The 16,983-nt window shown below is 42.3% G+C and overlaps 1 protein-coding gene across 2 annotated transcripts; it reads right to left on the bottom strand.

The window, feature by feature from the left end:
• Positions 1-8,381: 8,381 nt before the first annotated feature.
• lonrf1 (LON peptidase N-terminal domain and ring finger 1) lies at positions 8,382-16,333 on the bottom strand. 2 transcript variants are annotated; one of them, XM_026358222.1, is made up of 13 exons: positions 16,271-16,333; positions 15,525-15,903; positions 14,008-14,126; positions 13,561-13,683; positions 12,804-12,992; positions 12,583-12,709; positions 12,394-12,469; positions 12,074-12,188; positions 11,714-11,835; positions 11,462-11,620; positions 10,954-11,116; positions 10,685-10,834; positions 8,382-10,497 (listed from the first exon to the last, which is right to left on the bottom strand). In XM_026358222.1, the coding sequence occupies exons 2-13, from the start codon at positions 15,820-15,822 to the stop codon at positions 10,348-10,350; spliced, it is 1,791 nt and encodes a 596-aa protein (XP_026214007.1). In that variant the 5' UTR covers positions 15,823-15,903; positions 16,271-16,333; the 3' UTR covers positions 8,382-10,347. The 2 variants fall into 2 exon arrangements, with proteins under 2 accessions (XP_026214007.1, XP_026214006.1); XM_026358221.1 differs by having other exon boundaries at positions 15,525-16,333.
• Between the last annotated feature and the right edge of the window lie 650 nt (positions 16,334-16,983).

Raw genomic sequence — 16,983 nt, 5'->3', positions numbered from 1 at the left:
ACATTTATAGGGAACCTAAATAAAAAGCACTATGATATTTATCCCCCTCAAACGGCTGATTTCCTAAATACATCTCCAAGCCAGTGGTTGATCATGATGGCTAATGATGCTGTGTGTATCTGAATGCCTCATTATCATGAGTTTGCATTAATTCAGTACTTGAGCGCTCCTTTGTTTCTCTCCATTACTCTCTCTCTCTCGCTCTTTGTCCGTGCCCCCTCATTCTCTCACATCTATCGCATCTTCTCTCCAAACTACCCCCCCCCCCCACCTTCTCCACGTTTTTCCTCACTGTTCCTCTCTAATCTGCAAAACGGCACATTTGGCTCGGCACAGAGAGTGATGAGAGGAAATGTCACGTTCCACTGTAAGCAGCCGACCATCCCACTGGAATTTCAATTGGCCGAGCAGTGTTGAGGTGGAGGGATGGAGAGATGGAAGGGATGAATGGACGGAGGAGTGGAGGACGACAGGAGCGGCCCTGCTCCATTGTGTATTTTTTAAAGACGTGGCGTTTTTTTTTTTTTTTTTTTTGGGATGATTATTCTAATCCCACCAAGGACCTCTCAGCCTGAACCCGCTGCCTTATCTCCCCTCCGCAGTCATTCTCTCATTAAAACACAATCACAGGCCACCAACTCTAATAAACCTTCAGCTTCCTCTTTGAAAAAAGGCAGTGAGGGGAGTGAAAATGCAGATTACAGTAGGTCTGTCAGCCAGTCCCTCCCTCCGTACATGACATTGGGAACAGGAATGCTGCTTCTAATCACTGACTGCAAAAAAGGCCATTTAAAAATCATTGGATTTTGGTGATTTTTATTTTTAAATCCACAATAAAAAAGGTCACTCTTTAATAAAGGCTGTAGGGATTATAGAGCGCCTAGTGGGACCTTGATTGTTCATTGCCTTGGAGAAGTAACATAACTTCTGAAGTCACTTCTCCTGGTGCAACTTGTCCAAAGTTAACATCAATCCAAACATTTTGGTAGAACGACTGCAGGCACTGGTGCTACAACCTGAAATCCATTTTGTCTACCATGTTCCACCCTCTCTCTCTCTCTCCCTCTCTCTTAGTGTGACAGATTCACACACTCACACACACACTCCTGACAGGGGTTTAAACCCTCTCTAATCATAAGCAGCTTGGCTTAAATCCTTGCGGTGAAGTGGGCCAGTTTGCTACCTACAGTATCTAACAACTTTATGTGGTTAGTGAAACATTATGTGTGTTTTTACTAGAAACTAAAACACATGAGGAACAGAAATGTACAATAAATAATTAGCGTGTTGCATATATGCTTAACCCCAGAGCTCAACTGATGGCTTCCCCAGACATTCAGTCAGCTGATCACTGAGTCCACCAAGTTCATAATTGGTCATTTTGTTATAAATCCACCTTGACCACAATATATTTCAGATCAATTTGATGTCATATTATGAGATTTTCAATAGAAACATTTAGCTCCATGGGAATGACATCCGTATATAGGCTTTGAAATGGTGTGTGGATGACAACTAGCATTTGATGATTGTGATGCTCCTGCATTAGTAATGTAAGGAAAAACAACAATAAATAATAAACATATAGTACAAATATTACCTTTCTTACAGTTTCAGAAAAAAACTGTACTTTATAGAAGAGCTGCTGTAGAGGATTGTGCTAGATTGTACAGGTGTACCTAAGAAAGTGGGAAGTGAGCGTGTGTAGTATTATATTTCAGAGTTTTGCCTGAATTATTCAAATTGTAGTTTTGCTCAGAGTTGCATCTCCTCGTAAAGTACTTCTGTTGACTAAATAATGACGTGTTAAACAAAGTTATCGTTCCCCTGTAGTGCTGAGTATGCAAATGTAAGTAATGATTCAGCAAAAAGTGCACCAACAATATTCTTCTCTCCGATGATGACTGTGAAAAGGAAGAGCTAACGCAGCAAATTAGTAAAACACCTGAAATTTGGATGTTTGCGTCTTTAATGCAGCACTGACGTGGAGCTCAGTGTTGACTGACACTGGACCTCTGCAATGCAGTGACCAGATCTTTGTTTTCCTTCCATCCCTCCTCCAGCCTCTTTCACCTACTCGTCACCACCTAATATATATTTAACTGGAAATTGAAAATCAGTAATTGAAATCCATATTCCTATATGGAATGCTAATGATCTAAGTGTGAATCTCTTGAAAATGATTTTGCAGCATCTCATTTATCATCTAAAATAACAGTGTAATAAGATTTATCTCTAGTCCAGCTCCTATGTAGGTCCTCACTATAAATCTAGCCAACAAGGTAAAGCACTATTAGTTTAATTGCTCCATTAAAACTATGTAGGAAATCCTGATGCTATCTTCCACTCGTGTCCCTCAGGCCATTTCCCCAGATCGCATGTCAGTGATTGGCCTTTGGCGTCCAGACACAGCTTAGAGATGTAAGAAGAGGAATTTATGGAAATAATATGCATTAAAAAAGATGAGAGAGGAACCAAAGTCGGAGCAGGCAGCTGTCATTGGTAGTGATTCAGAGGTCTATGAGGCCTCTCACTTTGTTCCTAAATTATTCATGCAATCTGTCAATGCTGCTGTCTAGGCAGACTCCTCTCCCCATGTGTTCAATGATGACAGAAATCCTGTGCTATGTTCGCTGCTATCTTCTGCAAATCCCTCACAGGAGACACACACCGCTCTCACAAAGTTCCAGCACATGCTTTTGTGTAAGAGCGTGTGTGTGTGTGTGTGTGTGTGTGTGTATGTGTGTGAGCGTGTGCATGCACATTAGCATACGCTCCCGCTCGCCAATGATACACGTGTGTATGGCCACATACAGTATGCCTGGATGTAAACAAAGGAAGAGAAGACATAGCTGCAGTTCCACATCTCTTCAGAATCAGTTGGCGTCTTTGTTGTGCACTTTACAGCCCTCGTTGGCGTTGTCACATGTCTCACTGAGTGTTCTCTTATGCAAAACAGACACCAAACAGTGGAATAGGAATACTCAGATACAAATGTGCACATGCGCTCGCCGCGTGCTTACAAGCACACATACATGCACGCTAAGAAAGACGGAGTGTGTCCTCTTTCTCTCTCATGCCAGTGAGAAGTAGCTTCGCTGCAGTTCCACGTCTCTTTGTGGAGGACTATAAAAGACAGAAATTCTTCAGATGTTGGAAAGCATGTATTATTGAAACTCTCCCTCAAATAGCCTCCACCGCATTATAAAACTCTTTATACACATATATTAAAAGAGGCTAAAAGATAAACTTCCTCCAATGAATATCCACTTTGAGGGCACTGCGGTCACCTGTCGGCACGTGTAGCTCTAATGAAGTGTATGCAGAACTCTTACGTTTGTGCCTGCTGCGTTTTGAGTGCTGCCATGATGCTCCGACGGAGACAGATGTGACTGTGCGTCATGGTGATGATCCAGGCCCCTGTCACTCAGCATTAGGATGGATTGTGTCGCATCCATCAGGGATGCCCACATGGACTTTTGAGATTTAAAAACTTTACATAAACTCGTGAATTTAGTGAAGCAGCCTTCTCTTAACTTCGGAGCATCTGAAGCAAGTCAAATATTGATAAATGAGTCTCGGTGCAAGCCCTAAGTGCCTGTTTAAGTAATGGGAGGGATGTTTGTTTGCAGAGATGCTAATGTCAAGTGTTTGTGCAGCAGCCTCAGCGAGGCACAGAAAATATATAGGCTGAATATGCACACTAACATGCAGGCGTACCCACTGATGAAAGGGTATGTGCAGATGTAGAGACAGACAGCAGATATATATTCGCTAGCATACATTTAAATATTATCCTGTAATACACACAATGCCTGTGTCCAACAGTGATCTAATTAAGAAATGCCCAGTGAGCAGATTATCAGTGTAACAGTAACCAAGGCCAACCGCCTCGCCTCCATGACAACCAGACATCAAACCCGGAGAAAGTCCCTGTGCTCAGTGATAGCGAGATGTTTCATATTAAAGCAGTTTGTCACTGTGCTGATGGTGTCATGAGTAAAAAAAAAAAACAATATTCACTGAAACACTTTCATTTTTTCTTCCTTATATCTTTTACACATCTGACATTTTCACTTTTGTCTGCTGCTGTATATGGTTTCTTACGGTAATAATCAGCCACAGCATTAAATCCACCTGGTGTTGTTAATGTTATTGTAGACAGGGGTCTCTGACCCGTCTGCAGCTACGCTGACCTATACGCAGCAGCCTCGTATCCACTGATACCTTACAGGTTTTTTTTCCATGCTGACCCCTGTGTACACAACAATAAAACCACCAGTTCATGCATTACTGCTGTGGCTGATCAGGGTATGATCTCATCCCCAGCTTTGCCTTGTGCTGTTTCTGCTTATCTTGCAGACACACCTTTGCTTTGCAGCAAACCTAAACCCCCAGACTTACCTGAAGTGAGCCATGATGACTTGCCGCTGGGTAAACTCTGACCACCAGGTGATGAGATGAAATATACTGAGGTTATTGTATTTACTGAAATGTGCTTACTTCTCAAATGGAACTGCTCCGTGAATCCCTCCTCTTTACCTCCTCTGCATCATCTTGAGTCAACTACTTTTTTCCTTCTTTGATCAGTTTTATTATTGTTTATTATTTGTGATCATTATCCTCTTGGGTGTCTTGTGACTTGTTCATGATCCTTCATCGTGTTTTTCATTTTTTACTTGGTCATTGTTCCAAAGTTATCTTTCATGTCCTGCTGTCTGAGCTATATTTGAATAGAAATCTACTACTGGGGGGAAATATTCATATTCATACAGACTTGTTTCAAACAAGAGGAAATCCAGACTATCTAGGCTTTATATCACATATCATATTATCAGCCAAAACATTAACACCACCTAAATGGACTTTGGGTTCATCCACTGCACTTCAAAATATACTCACCTCTTAAACCAATAGGTGGACACCAATGAAAAAACACCTTCAATCGTCTATTGTTCACACAACACAGCTTACACACTGTGAATCACACACACACACACACGACACACATTGTCTTTGTGTCTTTGGGCATGACCTGCCGTTATTACATTTGGCTCTCTGCCTGTGTGTCCTTCAGGTACATAAATGCACACAAGCGGTGCATCACACACGCGGACCACTTTAAACAACATATGAAAGCAGCCCCACAGCCAGGTGTGTGTCTCAGCAGGCGGTATCTCTACGAATCAGTGAGCCAGTTGCATGACATAATATCTCCTGCGGTGCATCCTCTGCTTTCTGTTTCTCTTGTCCTTCATCTCCCAGCAGGTGATCTCAATATGCTTCATTTATTTTTGGTTTTTTTGTGTGTGTGTGTGTGTGTGTGTGTGTGTGTGTTTTTCCTACAAGGAACCACCAGAATATAAAAAGTTTGTAAAAGGCCAAAGGGATATCTGCTATTTCTTAGTTTGACATGTTAAACTGTCAGTCATGCGTAAGGTGACCTTTTTTTCTTTGTTCGCTTAATAAATCATGATAAGTATTGTACCATATAGCGTCCTCTTGGGAAAGAAAAGCACAAGAGCTTTCAGAAGAAGAAAGTGCACATAAATTTTTTCTTTTCTCTTCTTTCTTCTTTTTTTGATTCGTGATGTCAAAGTTTTTATGACATGTCACTCGCTAGCGGAGGCAAACGGCCAATGTGTTTACCTTAGACCCTCAAAAGCACTGTCACCCAAGAGCATACTCATGGGTTTATCATCGTGTTGACACTCAAGGGGATTATACAAAGACAGAAACAAGCAAGGTTTATCAGCTTCAGACCCATAGGAGAACACACACACTACTCATACTGACACACACACACACACACACACACACACACACACACACACACACACACGCTAAAAAAGCTCTAATCCTCCAAAGAAGATGGGCATTGAGTACTGCACAAAACACACACACAGAGATTAGGAAACTTGAGCTCCTTCTCACTATCTCCCCTTCACTCTGTTTCAATTCACCACACTTGTATCAGCGGGAATTAGCTCCCTGCGTGTTGTCTTTCAGGCTGTGTAAGGTAAACAAAACGCTTTTCACTTCAAAGACAAAGTTTCTTAATTTCCTAATTCATAATCCTGCTCTTGACACTGTAGTTTGCCAGGCTATGTTTCGTTCCCATGGCAACATCCTACGATGCTGTGACTCTCTTGGCGTGGAGATACAGTACACTACACAGGCAGCAGGCTACTCCATTTCAGCGGAGACCCCAGTGAGTTGTTCCATAATTATGAAGGATAATTATTAAAGGTTCCCACAAGTGGGTGCGCTCGTTTGTGTTAATTTGATTTTCAGGACAGAAGCCATCATCAGAGGTTTTATTGTGTTTCTCACCTTGACCCTCACTTAATATAACTTTAAAACTATAAACCTACACCAATCAGCCGCAACATCAGGCATGGGTGACATTTAAAGCCTCACCGTGATCAACAGGTGTCAAAACTCACAGTGACAGCCAGAGAGTCCATGCTGACCCCTGTGCACCACAACAGTAAAGCCATTAGGTGTTAATGTTGTGGCTGATCAGTGTAAATTCTGACTCCAGACTAGCCTCTCTGTCTGTAGAAGATTTTCTTCATCTTTCCTCCTAACAGCAGAAATACAAGAACACACACAGACACACACACACACACACACACACGACCAAACACACACAGCCACAGCCGGTTCTCCCTTTGCGATAACTCCTACAAAACGCCTGTCATCCTTACTCAGTCATACACAAGCAGGGAGTCAGCGCAAGCCGATGGATCAATTTAGTACAGAAAAGCTGTGGCATTCTTCAAATGTAATGGGCTTTGATGTAGACGCTGAGCTGCATTACAGAACCCCGCTGAAGCCAGTGAAACCTCTTTTCATCTGCCTGCTTCCTATGCAGAGGACGTTGGCAGGAAACGTGCCTCACTTATGCTATGCTGTTTTTTTTTTTCCCCCCCTCCTCCTGTTCACAGAGCAGTGCAGTTCACCTGCACTCGCACATTTTCCCCCTTTTTTCCCCCCATTCTTTCTGTTCTCTTGTACGTGCACGGGAAATAACGACTTCCCTCTGCTTGTTTCAGATGATTGGCTCTCCCCGACCAGTGCCTGCCAAAGTCACAATTGTGACCCTATGTGCGACTTTTCTGTGATGTAAGCCTGAACACAGAGAAGCAGAAATTTCTTCTTGTGCAGCAGGGATGATTCCAGTTGTGTTGCACTCCTGTATCCTTCCACAGCTACAGACTGCCCCCTGGTGGAACATTTTGGTCACAGCAAGAGTTTGCAGCATTTCCTCTGAGGCATTGATCACGTTAATTTCTTTTTTTTTTTTTTCACACTACAGTACATGTTTAAATCTCAGTAACCGATGCTATTTGATTACAAATATTAGGAGTTAAAGAGCAAATATGCTAACATAACCTGTACTGCTTGTCAGTGATAAATCCTCCACACTAGGAATACTCATTATATCTACTTTAATTCATATTCAGAGCAAACCAGAGGCTTCTTTCACTCAGCTGCAGCTGCAGCACTTCACAGTTCTCTATAATTATAACTGTTTCCATACCAAAGTGTTCTTCTATCAGTATGTGAGTCATGATTCACTCCCATCACCAGCTCTTTGTACCAATTTCTGTCATGCTGCAAACTGCAACAGATCCTGCCACTTCTATATCGCTTGTAATATCATAGTAATGACTAAAAATTGGTGGCATAACATTCAATACACTCAAGACACATTACAGACATGTTAATAAAGACAATGCACATTTAGCTTTGATTTATTTTTAATAAGATTGAAAAACGGATCCACTGAACAAATAAACAGTAATCAGATCAGGATCATTTACTTGGCCTGGAGGTGGAGGGATGAATACAAATGAATCAGGCTGAAAGGGCTTCAGTTTCAGTGGGGTTGATGTGTTTTAAGGTGGAGGTATTTAGATGTGTGCAGAGCATAACAGGCACGTAGTTCACACAACCCACAGACCACTGACCATGAGACCACAGCAGCCAGCATTTCCTGCAAAGCTGCAGCACATAGCAGGAACATGTCACCATGGTGCTTTTCACAGTCTTTTCCCAGCACACGAGTGTGAGACTTGTTCTCACAGAGAGTCGCTGCCAAGAGCAGATCACTTATTATGCTCTATCTTCTGTGTTAGAGACAATGTGGATTTAGAGCAAATTGTCATTTTCTTGTACAGTAGCTAATTACACACTCATTACTCGCACCGGGTTTGCATCTATTGTAGCATCACATGCAAATTAAGTTAGGTTAGGGGGAATAGTTGTAATCAAAAATAGGAATGTCAAAGAAATTCCTTTTCAGCAATGTATTTTATTAGGAACTAATGTGCAGAAATCAAACAGAGTGAACCAAGAAGAGCACAAACGCTGCGATCAACGTAAAATCACAATTTTATTCAGCGAGAAGGCGACATCTTAAAGGAATACAAATGACACATGCGTGATTTACAAAAGAGAGAAAAAGTGTGAGAAACCATCAGAAAACAAAACACAGTCTGCAAAAATATGTTCTGGAGGGGTGAAAATCGAACTTGTTAGTCATGTATTGCTGTTGTGCGTTTACCGCTAAGGCTCACGGCGCTGGTCATTCAGAAGCATTCAGAAAGAATCTCAATCCCTTTTTTCATTTTCATTTGAGTGAGCTTTTATCATGCTGTGGCACGGTGGCATGAAACTGACATTTATGATGCATTTTTGTCAGTGAAATCAACAGCTTTGTGATAACTGGCACATTATAAAGTCTTTGAATCTGATGTTATTCCCAGACAGCTTGAGAAATGACAGAAATGGACAACGGCATGTTGTGACATAGTACGCAGTCAAGTAAAATGTTATTTCCCTGGTCAGAGGTCAGAAATTAGCCTGTAACCAATGCTTCCCCAGTGTCCATCAGTATGTCCATCAGTTTGTCCTTTTGTGCGTGTCAAGTCTCATGATTACCCCTTAAGTCGTGATATTTTAGCCATGACAAGATACAAAAAGCATGGGGTCAAAGATCAACTTCAGAGTCCCTGATGTAGACAGATTGTTTAGCGAACCATTCCCAGAAAACACACCAGAAATATTTATGGCACATTTAACAAAGTTTAAAAAAAAGAAAAAAAGCGTTTTCATTTCACCCAGGTAGCCTGTGTTAGTTAGTAAATTAACTATACGTAATATTGCAGCTTCAACATCCCATGGAATTTGGCACTGTGCCAATTAACATCACACAGTCCATCCTCTATTCTTATGAGGGGCAGGTCTCCAGGTCTCCTGAGGTGGCACAGACACGCCAGGAGAGGCCAGATACACAGCGAGACAGATTAGGGGCCAGTAGACAGGAAATACTTTTTTAGTGTTGACACCATGCAAAAGCATCAGATTATTGTGATGACTGACAGAGCTGACTCCATATTTACAGCTGACAACACATACAGGACCGATCACACATATAATCACGCAGGTTCATATGGTAAAAGCTGGTATGCGTCTATCTGCCTGTTGACCCTAATCTCTTCTTAGAAGATTTTTTTCTACTGGATGATGACTTGCAGCATTCAGAACCAGCAGCTTTCATTAAAAACTATAAATTATTATTGCAATATTTACTAATACTTAATAAGGGCCTTTTGTGATTATTCAATAGTATAAAATGAGCCATAGTCCATGGCTGCCAAGGCCATTAAATGCAATCAAATTGCAAACATTACAGAACTGTCCTTCAGCAAAGGTGAATCACTCAGAGAATCCAAAACGACTTCCTGCATAGTCCTGACATTTTTTCTCACTCCAAATTCAGCTAGGTTTAAGCTAAGTGTCTGATCTGAATGGGCAACACATTCCAGTACAGTATATTCTACCAGCGTTTGAGATGCTGCAGCATGTTCTTCATGATGGTAAATGGAGAAAACAGTGACACTTAGTGTCGAATGTCAGCAAAATTATTTTAGAAAATGAACTCACTGATTTAGCTTCTCTACAAATACACATTTTTGACTCTTGAAGACCCTAAATAAGAAGCATCTTTGGTCAGCCCTGCAGTTCTTGCTAGTACAGCAATTACAATGTTCAGAGTAAGGTTGAAAATGTTGATTTTCCCAGTAAGAATATCAAGAAAGAACTGCCAAAACCTGTGCTCAGTAATAAAATCACTATTGTTCTGTTATTAACAGACAAGCCAGAAGAGTTAGCCATTATTTGTGATTTTAAAAAGTCCCTCCATGGTTTAGATAAGTTCAAAACCCAACTCCAAAGTCTGTGGTGCGAGTGCATTCACTGGTCTCTCACACACATTCATCTGTGTGTAATATCTGACTCTCAGCTAGCTGGGGCCACAGCATGACTGTGCTGTGGGATCTAGCTCTGAGAAAAGTACTCAAGGACGAGGCGGAGGTGTCCCAGGCGGTCTTTGAGTGAGGTCAGGGACAGGACAGTAGTCTGATAGGCTGGGTCCAGCTGGAGGACAGACAACAGCCACCAGCACCAGGCCGGACCATTGGTCGAGGCCTGAAGAAAAGTTGAAGACGATTAGAATAGAAATATATTATACAAATAATTACTTTAAAATATTGAATACAAATCACTTAACATTACACCTTTTTCAGTTTGTTTACATCCAATTCTAAAAAAAGTAAAAAACATTGAGTAAAAAAGTCTAAAAAAAAAGACTAAAATGTTACTTCTACACCCCAACCTGAATATTCTCTTCTTTATCTGGCATGGTGCCGTATTGTCTGTTGATCTGCTCTCGGATGCGACTGCCAAGGCGCTGATACCAATCCTGAGCTTGCTGGTACACACTGTCATGAAGACGTTGCAAAATCTCCAACTCACTACCTTCAACCTGGGAGACAGACGCCGCAAACACAGAAGAAATACAAGAGAGAGGGAGGAAAGAGGTTCAGTAATTACGTTTTCTGTGTGTTTTCTTTAAGTGTACTTTGAGCTCTCTGCGATCCTGACCTTGAGGTCCTCCAGATACTCTATATCAGCGGTGTGGTAGCCATCTCTTTGACCCCTCTTTAGCACCCTGAATCTGCTGCCACCAACCGTGTCCACATAGGACCGCCCATCAGGCAGCAGCTCCAGACTGAGAATCTCCAGCACACAGCCATAGTCTGCAAACCTGCAGCACATAAGAAAAACATGTTCTACAGTAAATAAATCATCAACTGGACAAAGTGTACTGTCTTATTTATATTGTAGTGTAAAGGAAAAAACTATCTCATAATTTGTATATATATATGTTGTATATATGTTACTCTACTTCAGTGTTGCAGGAAGAATCTTATATATACAGTACATAACTTTAAATACCTGTGAATGCACGGGGCCTAAATTGGTTCACAACCTATTTTCATTATTTTCTACCCAATCGGAAAATAAACGCGCTGCTTTTGATAGTTATAAATCTAGCGATCAATATATTACAGACACAACACTGAACGCTGTCATTCTGTGCACTGCATACCCTTTGCCTTGCTCATAACAGCACATGCCAAACTTCTTGGTGCCAGTTTCCATGCAGCGCCGCATCATCAGCCGATATCGAGGTTCAAAGATGTGCAGTGGGCAGGGCACTCCAGGGTAGGCCACCGTGCAAACAAAGATAGGGATGTCCTTAGTAAGACTGCAAAAGAAGAGACAGAAGAGAAGTCGGTGAGGGGGTTTGGAGAGTTACTACAAAACCGCCTCAGTGTATGTTTTACTGAAAGGTGCTCACTTGGACAGTTCAGCCATCTCAGTATCATGGACCTGTTTCCTCTCAGCCAACTGTGAGGTAAAAAGGCGCATGACGATGTCCTGGAGCAGGACTGTTGGGTTGTACTTCCTGGTCTTGAAGTACTGCAATGAGAGAAACGCAAGCGCGTGTTATCAGACATCAGACCCAGAAACGTAAATACTCAATAACTAATACCACGTTTATCACATGTCACAAACTGAAACTGAACAAAAGGGGGGGAGGGGCTTTAATAATTAACTAGCTTTGAAAGTGGATATGTTCGTGAGCTAAAAACAGCATCTATCCTATTTTCCCCATTCAGTTTAAAAGAGGTGTATGAAAGTGTCTGTAGGTGGTTACCTCTTGTAGAGGCTGTTTGCAGAGTGGACAGCGGAGGTTGTGATCCAGACTCCTTTCTATGCAGTTTTTGCAGAAGGTGTGACCACAGGGAGTTGTAACTGGCTCAAAAAACAACCTTCGTAGAAAAAGCATAAACAGAGGAAGGGAATTTCTTCTTTTTGTACATTAGCTCCTAAAGTCTACTACATACTGAATGTGTGCTAAACATTTATCAGAGAGGGGAGCACGAGAATAGACTCAGTCCGATATACGACTCTGAAGCAGACAAAGTACAGATGGCAAAGAATTATTGATTCGAGTGAGTCCTCCAGGACACTAACCTGATGCAGAGAGGGCACTCAAAGTCTGACACAGTGAGAACACTCAGGCATTTCTCTCTCCGGTGAGTAACTTCTCCTGTAATGAAAGATGAGACAAAGATGATTGATGGAAAGTTTATTTATTTATGAAAGAATGAATGATTTTAATGCTAGTTCCTACCACCTCCCGTAAAGGTGTTTGTATCTTACCCCTGCCACGCCCATCTTCCTTCCTCATCATCATCTCTTCATCCTCTTCAGCAGTAGGGAGGAAGGACACAGCTTGGCAAAGGCTGAGGCAGCACTCAGTACCTGTATCATGCTTCACTTTGGAGACCTAGTAACACATACAGCTTTATCAGCTCGGATTTTATCTACATTCAAACACCTCCAAAAGCAAGTATTAAAGTGCATTCCCCTTGCCAGCTGACCTCGTGCACCTCTCTCCTCCCATTACTCTCCGATTCATCTCCACTTGGATGTATGAGGCCTTCGGGGTGAGCTGGCCCCTGGGAGCCGCTGAGGCTGGTAACGGGGCAGGCCTCTTTCAGGTACTCGGACAACAATTGTAAAATGGAGGGCACTTCCTCCGGCACTTCCACACCCTTCACCTCCAGGATCTGTGATTTGAATCCATGTCACAACACAAATAAAGGTATTTGAAACAATTTGATAAAAAGATAAATGAACAGAGCCGATTAGAATCATTTTTGTAATGGTCTAGACTGGCTGCATGTCTTTAGGCTCAGTCTTGCAGCTTTGCACTTTGCAAACATGTCACTGGGCAACTGTTTCATAAAATACTGCAATATGACAAATTTGTATCATGGGAAAAAATGATTATGATGTCTCACAAATGGTACCCCATGGCACGGCTCTACTAAAACCGTAACTGCACCCACATACATATACTGGAAAAGAACTATAATCAGAGCAGATGATCGTGCTAGATAAGTTACTGTAGGTTTAAGTCTGGCTTTTCATCTGAATCACGTCACATTAATCTGCATCACTGCTCTTCCAGTATGTTCTCAGACAACCACTCCGAATAAAAAACAAAGTGCAGGCTAAGAATAAACTACAAAACTGAAGATGTAGCTTATTTCCAATGCCACACCTTCAGTTTTGGATATTAAATCACATTTCATCTGATTGTGCTTTGTGTCTAAGCATAAATGTTAAACAAACCTTCTTGATCTGGCTCTTCGCAGGAGCAAAATCAGCCTGGAGTCTCAGGCAACGGTGAAACTGAACGAGGGCTTCTGTAAGCTGACCCAATTCCTGCAGTGCATTCCCTTTACGAAAGAAGCCCTGCACAAAGAGAACGGTGCTATCACCACACCACTGCCTTTAAAGTTGAAATGTACAGTAGGCGTTTCTGCATTAACTGTGTGCTGCCCACTGGCACAAAGCCAATAAATGACACTATGACATAAGTAGCGGTTTGCATAACTTTGTGAGTGACATAACATCAGTGATATGTGCTGAATAAAACATGAAGCAATAAATAAAAAGGGCAGCACCATTTTATTATGGTGACCTGTTATGTGTGTGTTATTAACATGCAACTCTGTGTTCCAAAACCTGCCAATATGAGTGTTGGGTCACAAAGACATAATGTATACTGTCTCTCACCTCAGTCCAGCTGGGACGAAGGCAGCAGAGGTAGTCGAGGTCTTTCAGAGCATCAGAGAAACGCATCAGGCCACTGTTAGCTTCAGCTCTGTATGACTTCCAACTCTGATCATCTGAGACTAGGGATGCAAAGGCAGGGGGGAGAGCGAGGAAAGGAGAAAGAGACAGAATATTTAATGCAGCACTGCACTACTTCTGAGGAGCTGAGGTCTTACAGCTGAGACAAACCTTACTGCAGACAAACAACAACTGGCAATGACAGGTTTGAAACGGCTTGCATAATAAGTGGTTCAGACGATCTCGATGACATGAGGGAAATCCATCCAAAAACACGTAAGCCACTGATCGGATGCAATGAATGCACTGTTCCTAGCTTTATCAAACTGATCTTGCATCCGCAAGACATGACTGATCCCCAAATGCAATAATAACTGCAATGATAATGTAATAATATAATTTTTAAAAGGCATTCGAAAATCATATAATAAACATTTACACATGGCTAAAACTATATTACACACACAAGATTTGTAGAAATGACTTGTGCACTACACCGGCACACCACTACAGTCCATCAATGTGTGTGTGTGAGTGCATTCAAGGCTCAAAGAGTAACTATTATCTAACTATTACCTAAAGCTGTTTTGTTCAGCCAAGTCATGTCTGTTTACTGTGTATAGGTCTTATACAATATAAATCACAATAGACAATAAAATAAGACAATATACAGACACAACCCTGATGCTGGACACATTTTGGAACAATAAAGGGAAAATGACCAGTCCTAACCTTGAATCGGAGGGGAAATCTGTAGCCACAAGTTACACAACCCACAAGTGCTACAAGGTAAGCAGTTGTATTTGTCTGCACTGGCAGAGGTGGCAAACATGTAGGTAATTCAACAGTATGCTGATTCACAGTAACACAAGCCCTCCTACAATCCTCAGGACGCCTACGGGCTATCTAAACTCATCGAGGGCACAAGTCCCTTTTGCTTCCTCGCTGCTGCATGAAGAAAATAAGGTCAACAGAGGCAAGTGCAGAGGATACGCAACTGAACAGATAGTGTAGCATAAAAGATGTTTGTAAAGCCCGTGTCTTGGAATCCGGGTCAATGCTTTAACGGGAGAAGATATTGCACAACATCCTCTTTACATTCTCCTGTTTTCCATACAATGGGGTTTGAATGCAGAAATGAAAAGACTACTGCTATTGCTGTATCTTCTACTGTGTAAAACAGATGTAGGTCAACTTTCCCCACTGTATCTCTCTTATGGTGCACCCTGTCATGAATCCAGATCATCAATGGACATTACTTTTCATCTGCATCTCACTTTTGTGCAGCTGTGTTCTAGAGACAGTTGCATAGTTGAGTCCAAACTATGACTTCATTGCAGTGTGATTTCAGGTGAATGTGTTTCTTACGCAAGCAACCCTGCAGCTATCTGATCAACACGCAGCCTGAGTACAAGTCACTCAAACTGCAGCTGTGCTCATGCCCTGCATGTGCCTCTTACCTAGGTTTAACCCATCATTGGCGATGCGTAAAGCTTCAGAGAAGTCCTTGGCTTTGAGCTTTTCCTGCATGTGGCGCGTCATCCGCGTCTCGTCGGGGCAGCACTTTTCCACGACGCTGATGAGCAAGACGTTGTTCTTCATGCCTCTCACGTCTCTCTGCTTTAACCTGTCTTTGCACAGCGGGCACTTGGACGGCAGGTAGCTCGCCACACACCTCCTGCAGAACGTGTGACCGCAGGACATGGTCACCGGCTCGCACATCAGGAAGAGGCAGTGCGGACACTCCAGCAGCTCCATGGTGGACAGGTTATGTCACCAGAGACAGAGACAGGGAGCCACGGAAGGAGTCGTTGCTTATTTTCGGTCGGAGATGCTTTTCTGTGTAGTAGTGTTGCATGGACAAATTAGATAACACAATGACAGCCAGCGATACTATAACTGCGCCCCCCTCTTCTGCTCTAACCACACGGACACAGAATACTGCATATATGTCTGTGTTTGCACCCGGTGCCGATGTCAACTAACATATGATCAGCGCACACATTTTCCTATTCTTATCCAATAAACTATGTCTACATTCAGCCCTGTCTCTGGTTTGGGACACATAACGCCTTCCCCCTTTTAGAAGCAAGTTGAATCAAAAAGCGCAGTTTCAAATCCCGTGCCCCGCTTTCCTCGTCGCTCCAGACTCCGTCCGTCACGCCCGATTATTTGGACATTAATAATGTTTCTTTTTAAGACCCACCGTCCGCTTTTAACCCCTGTCGCGACACATCCACGGCCACAAAGCGAGGTTACTGTGTAACACCATTACATTACATAAATAAAGACCACGTGACGCGCAGCGCGCAATCCCATTGGCTGAGAACGTGGCTTTCCGCCCTGTTGTGAAACCCAAGGATACCGAGTTTCATAACATCATTCCTGCGACAAAAGTTGGTTTTATAAACTCAGCGCAATTCAAACATAAGTGATGATGTTAGGGGACGGCCTCGTACGTGTTGTCGCTGTATTAATAATAGTTGATCGTACTTAACAGTGCGGGGAAATGGACACCGCACTGCTACAGTGTAGGGAATCCCAGCAGCAGATGATCATTACAGCAGCCAGGGGCGGTGTGGCAGGATCTGGTCCATCCTCACTTTTAACCAACATACCCTGAAGAAAAGGGTGCAAATGTTCATATTGTAATGCTAAAAATGTACAACAGGTTTCTGTGTAGGTGCAAACTGTTATGCAATAAGAACAGAAATGCTGAGAACAAAATCTCAGTACACCTGTTATACAAGTCGGTGTGTGTCAGGTAGAACTTCTGTGTCACGGAAACCGTTCATGATCAGTGAGATGTGGCTGGAAACACAGATCTTCCCAAATCACTATGATTCAACAGCCACTGGCTGAACAAATAAACTTAAACAAAATAGGTGTTATTTTCCATTCAACAAAAAAAAACTATGA

Source organism: Anabas testudineus, chromosome 10 (genome assembly GCF_900324465.2).
Source record: "Anabas testudineus chromosome 10, fAnaTes1.2, whole genome shotgun sequence".
NCBI classification, from domain to species: domain Eukaryota; kingdom Metazoa; phylum Chordata; class Actinopteri; order Anabantiformes; family Anabantidae; genus Anabas; species Anabas testudineus.
This window is presented reverse-complemented; position numbering and strand designations above follow the sequence as displayed.

What these genes read in the sequence shown, in the direction of transcription:
- lonrf1 (XM_026358221.1), bottom strand. Translation starts at nt 15,822, where the DNA reads ATGGAGCTGCTGGAGTGTCCGCACTGCCTCTTCCTGATGTGCGAGCCG. An exon ending in CAATGATGGGTTAAACCTAG is followed by an intron (nt 14,127 to 15,524) that starts GTAAGAGGCACA and finishes TTGCATCCCTAG; the next exon opens with TCTCAGATGATCAGAGTTGG. An exon ending in TTCGTCCCAGCTGGACTGAG is followed by an intron (nt 13,684 to 14,007) that starts GTGAGAGACAGT and finishes CTCTTTGTGCAG; the next exon opens with GGCTTCTTTCGTAAAGGGAA.